This window comes from Staurois parvus, unplaced genomic scaffold, assembly GCF_062004578.1.
Source record: "Staurois parvus isolate SC_StPar_1 unplaced genomic scaffold, SC_StPar_1.0 ptg000165l, whole genome shotgun sequence".
In the NCBI taxonomy this organism is placed as follows: domain Eukaryota; kingdom Metazoa; phylum Chordata; class Amphibia; order Anura; family Ranidae; genus Staurois; species Staurois parvus.
Genome location: NW_028317961.1, coordinates 6,668,644 through 6,677,372, shown reverse-complemented (window position 1 = coordinate 6,677,372; position 8,729 = coordinate 6,668,644). Strand labels below are relative to the sequence as shown.

At 40.2% G+C, this 8,729-nt stretch overlaps 1 protein-coding gene across 1 annotated transcript; it reads right to left on the bottom strand.

The window, feature by feature from the left end:
- Positions 1–1,015: 1,015 nt before the first annotated feature.
- On the bottom strand, positions 1,016–2,074 carry LOC149462858 (trace amine-associated receptor 4-like). The gene is given in 1 exon segment (XM_089676303.1): positions 1,016–2,074. A coding segment is annotated over 1 exon segment (1,059 nt).
- Positions 2,075–8,729: the final 6,655 nt, after the last annotated feature.

Below are 8,729 nucleotides of genomic sequence, written 5' to 3'. Positions count from 1 at the left end.
GGACTCTTCAAATACATTTGGACACATGCAAAGTAATTCCAGGGGCTGCGGCTCCCAGTGATTAAAGGAGAAGTATGGCTAAAGCTTTTCTGGGTCATGAGAGTGCACTTACTATTGCGCTCCTATGATCGAAAATCAGCCAAAAGCAGGCTAAAGCCAGCTGATGTCACAGGGCTGCTCCAGGATCCATACCTTATTGTCAGGATCCACCCAGCTGCCTGATTGACAGCAGACCCTGCCTCACAGAATGTGGATGAGACCCCAAACTGGCTGTGGAAGGGTAGAGCAGTGACTGACAGTCACTACTCTGCTCCAAAAAGACCAAGAACTGGGTAATTATTGGTCATGTGATCACTCAGTTCCAAACCTTAGAGTTGGTGAGGGACAACTGCAGCATTACACTGATGCTGTAGTATATGTAGACGTAAGTATGTATGCTTGTTTTTTTTTTTAACCCCAAATTTCTTCTTTAAATAAAACTTCCCAGGCCCCTTCAGTTGAGCAGAAGGAGCCAGTGACAGAGAGGGACTATTAACTATTTTTTGGGAGCAAGTAGAGTAATCATCCCTACCATGGTCCCGACAATTAAATTAAATTCTGCCAGGCAGGCCAGAGCTTCAATTACATTTTCAAAGCCTCAACAAAGAAGACTACTCTGCCTGATCCTGAAAATGAGCAAATTGTCCTCTCTCTATTCCAGGATCCTGTTGCTGAAATAATAAGGCCTTGCTGCCTGGGGATTTTGTTTTTTATTTGCTGGGAGCCACAGCTTTCTAGATTACTGTGTATAGGCAATAAGGTATTAAAAGCCTTTTTTCTGTATAACAAATTTATTAGCCAGCTGTGCTGTCTTGTGCAGCAGATTAGAAGCACTGTCAGGCAGTATGTATGGGGGCCCACAGTTTCCAATGGTGACCCTGTAAGGCACTACGTGCATCTTTCATCATTCTGAGCTAGAAATCCCTTTAAATAAGAGCAACAAGGTTAATCTGGTATTGTGACACGTATAACTGGTTTACAGCTTAGCCAGCACACAAATGGAAGAAGAATTTGCATGTAGTATTTTACCTGAAAGTATGATCTTAAATGATTTTTTAAACCATGGATAAAATAGACCATAAATAATAGGATTGAGTGCAGAATTGAAATAACCAAGCCATAATACAATATTATAAACATCTACCGATACTGAGAAATTAAGGTATGGGTCAGCTATAGTCGTAATAAAAAAGGGCATCCAGCACAATATGAACACCCCCATCACTAGGCTTAAAGTCCTTGCTGCTTTACTTTCTATTTTTATTAAGATTTTATTCCTAGTACTTGTTGTTTCAAGTACAGATCTAACATGGTTATTAACCGCCTTGGCTTGTTTTTTTGCAACTGAGAAAATACGTATATAAATTCCAATCATGAGGCAACCTGGAAAAAAGAAAGACAGCAATGATGTGATTATACTCCATAGTTTGTTAAAAACAAGGGAGCACGAATCACAGCAATCTGGGGGAGGTTTACTTTCCTGCAAACCTTCCATGTGAACATTGGAAAAAACAAGGCCAAATGAATGCACACATGGAATGGTCCAACTAATCAGTAAACACACTTCAACTATAGATATTGTTATTTTCCTGTGATAATGAAGAGGGTGACATATTGCAAAGTATCGGTCAACAGAAATGAAGAAGAGGTGGAATATGGAGGCTGTACACAATGTCATGTCAATACAGCTGTGAAGTTTGCAAAACAGTTCCCCAAAATACCAGCATGAAGTTAAAGATCTCACCAAGCTGTACGGCATTACAACTAGTCCAAGGAGAAGGTCTGCAAATGCCAAGGATAATATGAGGAAGTTGGTTGGAGTGTGAAGCTGTTTGAAGTGAGTTACAGAAACAATCACTAAAAGATTCCCTGCCACTGTGAAGGCTACTGTTCCAAACATGATAATATTCATGGCAAGGTCAATAGGAAAAGGCCTGTTAGGAATGGGACAGGAGATGTTTAGCCATTCAAAACATGTATTTGCATTTTGCTTGGCCTGGAGTTCAAACATATTATGATTTCCTTGTCATAGCATCTGGATCAATTCATCCTAGAAGAAAACAAAAGTTGACTTTATGTATCTTATGTGAGCAGTCACTGATGTGTCTTTTTAGTCCATTTCTTAAAGCTCATAAAATATAAATGGAATGTTTTGTGTTCTTTGGTCTGCTTTCACTTTTCTTGTCTTTTATGTGCTTTGGGGATAATATCAATTAACAAAATGACTGAATCCCAAGTTTAGGGGGTTAGTACATTGGCAGCAATGTAAACCTCTATTTATTTCATACATATAGGGCAAAAGAAACTGTTTTTTTTTTTCGTAAAAAAGACCAAGACCTTTCCTGGGAAATTAATTGAGGCTTTCATCGCAGACTTATCATTCTCTGTTTTCTGGTTTTCATTTTAACTGCGTGGCTTCACTAACCAAAAACAAGTATGTAGAAAAGGTCATTGCAATGGAAAAAGAGGTCACTTTTTGCTTCTGGTGGAAAAGAGGTTTAACCTCTGCATACGGAAAGGCTTCATCACAGTAAGAGCTGTGAAACTGCGGAAAGAATTTCCTTAGGAACTAAATTTAGCCAGATCAGCTGATTATTTATAAAAAATTCCGGATGCATTCCTACATGCACAGAAATATAGTAGCTGGGAAATCACATTTATATATAGCATCTCCAGAGATTGTTGATCCAGGATATATCAAGTTGCCTTAGGGAATCAGGAAGCATTTTTTTTGCCTATGCAACATATTGAGCCATATTTTTTAAGGATTTTTTCCTTCCTCTGGACCAATCGTGAGTATATGGTTCTGTATACGGAGCTTTGCAATTATTTTTTAGTTGACCTCGATGGACTATCTTGTCTTTTTTTAAACCTGTCTAACTATGTGAGACTTACTATGTGAGATAAGGACTTCTGACTTTAGTTTGAAAATCCCTATCTGTATCAATGACCTGCCATGTGAAGCCAAAAGCTCAACATAGCAGCCACACAGCTAGTAATTTAAGAAGGTCAGCAATAGCATAATTCTTCTTTTCTCTTCTACTTTAACTTGGCATTTAAAAGGAAACAACAATTATAACAACACTAGGTTGCTGCAAACTGTAAATGGCTGTGAATATCTCAACTTCTTTTCTTATTTTGTGCCGTGTAAAGCAGCAGATCCGCATGGGTTGGCCAGCAGTTTGAGACATATGTTAATTTAGCTTTTAGTGATGTAACTGTACTTTCTTGTTTCCCATATCTCAAAAACCTAGGCAGGAGAGTCCCAAGAGAACTAAGTAACCCTCTCAGTTAACTATTAGTTATTATTAAATACATTTTATGTTAATTAATATAAAATAGATAATAATATAGTTTAGAATATGCTAATTATATTAATTTACCAACCTTTTAAATGGAGTTAAATGGAGTTAGGAAGAAGAGATCATTCAAAAATAATAATGAAAAATTGTTATTTTATTATGCAATAGCTATCCTTACCTTTGTTATAAAATTCATGGCGTACTATTATTTTCACAATTAATTAGTTCCACTTTTTTGAGCAGAAATCATTTAAAATGTTTGGTATTTTAAAATTTCTTTAGGAATAGGAAAAATATTTTTAAAACACATGAAAATCTGTCTTGCCTTCCAAAATTTTTTTTTAACCATAAAAGGTCAACAATATCGTAGATAAAGTTAAAAAAAACTTTGTTGTTGATTTTATAAAGCAATAGCAACTGTTCAAAAAGTACAGTAAATGCTTACTTTGGAAAGAATATGTTTACTATGCAAAGTGAAAGTTTACTACTGCTCATTTCAATCAACCAATCACTTGCAAGTAAAAATTCTGTTTTATAATTAATTTTCTGGAACATGATTGGGTATTCAAATTGAAAACAGGAACACTTAGCTGAACATCCACTTTGCTAAGTGAGCAATATCCATTTTTTTAGTAATTCAACTCTTATTGTATTTCAACCCTATATCTCATTCATAGTTAGAATTGTATTCTTCAATTGCCCTTCATATCTTTTGTCATTTTTCTGCAGATCAATAAGAGGAGTATCTCCATATATGACATATTCTTGAAACAGTATTGATTATTTTTGCAGGCAGGACTGTAAATATCATTATTGGTTATTCTGTATGTATTACTATAGCTATCCTATGTAAAATAAATATACAAAATACCTGAGAGTAAATTTTGACAGTGCTTCACTCATCAAAGGTATTGCTTGTCATCTGCTTCCATGTATGTGGTAGTGAACAATGCCTTATAAAGGCCTTCGTTTCCCAAAAGAATATACAACGTTGTACAACAATTTTCCAAAATACACCAGGGATTACTCTTCTTTACACTTATTTGCAGTATAGGTTTTCAAACTGGACAATTAAAAGTAATTTTGCCATGACTAAGCAATGTTCACAGCCTGATACAAACATTAACAGAGATAGCAGGAAAACTCGGCTTCCTTTGCTCTCTTATCATCCCACTGATCATGTTGCATCTACCCCCTCCAGTCATCTTTTTGAAATAGCCTACTACAAAGATCAGAAACCAAAAATCAGAAACTCAGTTTGAGTCAGCTGAGCAAAACAATACTGGCTCATATATAGGTTGCATTACTTTGTGTTACATAGCATTAACGGCTATCAAAATGCAGACACTTCTGTGTTAAATGACACTTGCAGGTAGACAGTAATACAGTGTATTCATTTTTAGAATGTATTTACAATTTCATTCATATGTAGATGAAAGGTGTGACCTTTGATCTGCATATGACATCAGTTAAAGGTAAATAAAAAGTAAAGAAAAAAAAGTTTTATTTGTTTAATAAATTGAATTTCATTGTAACCCTTTACCTTATTTAATGAATGGTAAAGCCCTTGCTAACTTTGTCTTCCTTTCTTACCAATAGCTATTATTTTTCTGGTGATTTTTTTATTTCTTTTTTGTATCATTAATATTACACTTTTTTTTCATTTTCATTTTTTGTGTCATTTTTTTCAGTGTTGAAGTACAATATGTTCAAAAATAAACAAAGGACCTTGTATCAGAAATAAATGCTTTACAGTGACTTGAAAAAGTACTCATACCCCTGCAAATGTTCTACATTTTGTCATGTTACAACCAAAAATGTAAATGTATTTTATTGGGATTTTATATGATAGACCAACACAGAGTGGCACATAATTGTGAAGTGGAAGGAAAAAGCAAATGGTTTTCAAAATTTTTTTTTACAAATAAATATCTGAAAAGTGTGGTGAGCATTTGTTTTCAGCCTCCTTTACTCTGATACCCCTAACTAAAATCTAGTGCCTAAAGAAGTCACCTAATTAGTAAATAGAGTCCACCTGTATCTAATTTAATCTCAGTATAAATACAGCTGTTCTGTGAAGCCCTGTGAAGGTTTGTGAGAAAACATTAGTGAACAAACAGCATCATGAAGGCCAAGGGACACACCAGAAAGGTCAGGGATAAAGTTGTGGGGACGTTTAAAGCAGGGTTAGGTTTAAAAAAATATCCCAAGCTTTGAACATCTCACGGAGCACTCTTCAATCCATTATCCGAAAATGGAAAGAGTATGGCACAACTGTAAACCTACCAAGACATGGCAGTCCACCTAAACTGACAGGCAAAGAGAGCATTACTCATAGAAGCAGCCAAGAGGTCCATGGTAACTCTGGAGGAGATGTAGAGATAGCTCAGGTGGGAGAATCTGTCCACAGGACAACTATTAGTCATGCACTCCACAAATCTGGCCTTTATGAAAAAGTGGCAAGAAGAAAGCCATTGTTGAAAGAAAACCATAAGAAGTCCCATTTACAGTTTGGGAGAAGCCATGTGGGGGACACAGCAAACATGTGGAAGATGGTGCTCTGGTCAGATGAGACCAAAATTGAACTTTTTGGCCTAGAAGCAAAATGTGTGGAAGAAAACTAACACTGCACATCACCCTGAACACACCATCCCCACCATGAAACATGGTGGTGACAGCATCATGTGGTGGGGATGCTTTTCTTCAGCAGGAACAGGGAATCTGCTCAGAAATAATGGGAAGATGGATAAAGCCAAATACAGGGCAATTGTAGAAGAAAACCAGTTAGAGTCTGCAAAAGACTGTAAACATATAGCCACAGCTACAATGGAATTGTTTAGATCAAAGCATATTCATGTGTTAGAATGGCTCAGTCAATGTCAAGACCTAAATCCATTTGAGAATCTGTAGCAAAATTTGAAAACTGCTGTTCACAGATGCTCTCCATCCAATCTGACAGAGCTTGAGCTATTTTACAAAGAAGAATGGGCAAAAATTTCACTCTCCAGATGTGTAAAGCTGGTAGAGACATACTCAAAAAGACTTGCAGCTGTCATTGCAGCGAAAGGTGGTTCTACAAAGTATTGACTCGGGGGGGGGGGGGGGGGGTGAATACCAATGAACGCTGCACATTTCAGATATTTATATATTTATTTGTAAAAAAATTTTTTGAAAACCATTTACCATTTACCTTTCACTTCACAATTATGTGCCACTTTGTGTTGGTCTATCACATAAAATCCCAATAAAATTCATGTACATTTTTGGTTGTAACATGACAAAATATGTAAAATTTCAAGGTTTATGAATACTTTTTCAAGGCACTGTATATGACACAGATTATAGTATAAAATCTATCAGGTGATCGAGTAGTGATGACGGAGGGTGGTGGCGATGGAGGGGGGGGGGAGTGGATGGTGGGTGATCAGGTTCCGGCAGCGGGTGGTGGTGACGGGGGGGGGCTGCTTTTGGGGGTGCCTGGTTCTTGTGTTACCTAGGACAGCACAAAGAAATGAATACACTACTGACTGGATGATTAAAGTAAACACAGCTTAACTTTTTTCAGTAAGGTAAGTGAGCATTTGCTATCTTAGGTGAGTATTATCTGTTCCTTTAGTAAATCAAATCCACTGTTTAGAATATTGTACAGCCAGGTGCTTGGCTAAATAGAGAGCGAGTTAGAGCAAAGTGCTGCACCCAGCTACATATCTACTGTGAGGAAAACAAGGTGTTTGCCTTGGGTGGCAGGCTACAGGGGGTCAGTGCAACCCCCATGCAGAAGGGACAAAGTGGGTGTCAGGGTCAAGGCCCCCATTGGGAGGCACAGCCAAGCCGACACACAAGCTGGGGCCAGGGGACCAGCTGCAGAAGAGGGCTGAGTGGTGGGCGGATCCAGGTAGTGCAAAAGAGCCCAATGCCAGTGTGTACCGGGCTGTGTGGGGTGGATGAGGCCAGGAGGTGCCAGTGGAGGGCCTGTGGAGGAGGACAGAGGAAGAAGAGGAAGAGGTCAGGGGAGAGGAGCCCCCCCGCTCTTTGTTGCAGCTGCCACTGTAGATCCTGGTTGAGATGGGACATAGGTTCTGCTACCAATTCTGGCACCATCTGGAGAAGCCGCTGCAGGACAGGTAAGAGCTTGGAGAACTGGTACCTTCCAACTCCTGTCATGCAGCCCCTCTGTCACACTGCCCCTCACCTGTCTCGCTGCCCCCCACCTGTCCCCCATCATGCAGCCCTCCCTGTCCTGCTGTCTTCGTCCCGCTGCCCCCACCCATCCCACTGCCCCCTCCTTTACCACTGCTCCCCACCTGTTCTGCTGCCTACCTCCTGTCCTGCTCCCCCCACCTGTCCTGCTGCCTCCCACCTGTCCCACTGCCCCCCTCCTGTCACATGGCACTCTTTCACTCTGCTCCTCTCCTTTCCCTCTGCCACCTCCTTTCCCGCTCCCCCCTCCCTATCCCACTGTTCCTCACCTGTTCTGTTGCCCCCCTCCTGTCCCACTGCCCCCTCCTGTCCCGCTTTGACTTCCTGTCCTGCAGCCCCCCTGTCATGCTGCTGCCCACCTACTGTCACACTGCCCCCCCATCCTGTCCGGAAGGGGTGGATGTTAAACAGGAAGGGGTAGGACAAATTTAGATGGGGGGTGCCCAATTTTAACTTTGCCTAGGGCAGCACAAAACTAAAATACACCACTGGCTGCAGCTGCTCTCTATGCCCTCACTGAACTGACATGCTTGACCTAACAACAATGTCTGCATCCCACCAGTAGGGGCAGCAGACAAGCCAAATGAGCTTCATAGACTGTGTATTACTGCATTGGAATGTGGGAGTTGAAGTCCTGTATGGAAACCATGCTAAGGAACTCTATGGACCACTGAACTACAATACCCATGAGGAGAGTGTGAGGAAGGAGAAAAGGCTGCAGACCCAGGAGCTTTCTCTTTTGGAGCATGGAGACTACAGTGAGCACACCTGCCTTTTTTGGGTGTCTGCCCACCTAACACAAGCCTATGACCTAAGCCAGAAATCTGGGTCCTGTGGAGCAGAGAGTGAGTGGATTGAAGTGTGCAGAGGACTGAGCTATTGGTGGGACACAGACCTTCTTTTCAGAGAGACTGGAGCACTGTATGCCTGTGGACTGCAGCCATTGCAGGCAGATCTAGAGAACATCTGAACAGCTGCCATACTGCTGTGACTGGTGAGAAGGTATTGCTACCATAGTCCTGGACATCTGTTTAACAGCCTTTACCACTGTATGCAGACTTTATCAGGATTGTATTTATGTGCACCACCTTAAACACTGGGCTCCAATGTTAGCTGGCCGAAGAACTAGGGCAAAGGATTGTCTTGTTAGATAGCTGCTCTGTCAGGACTTGATTTGTTGCCAAAGTA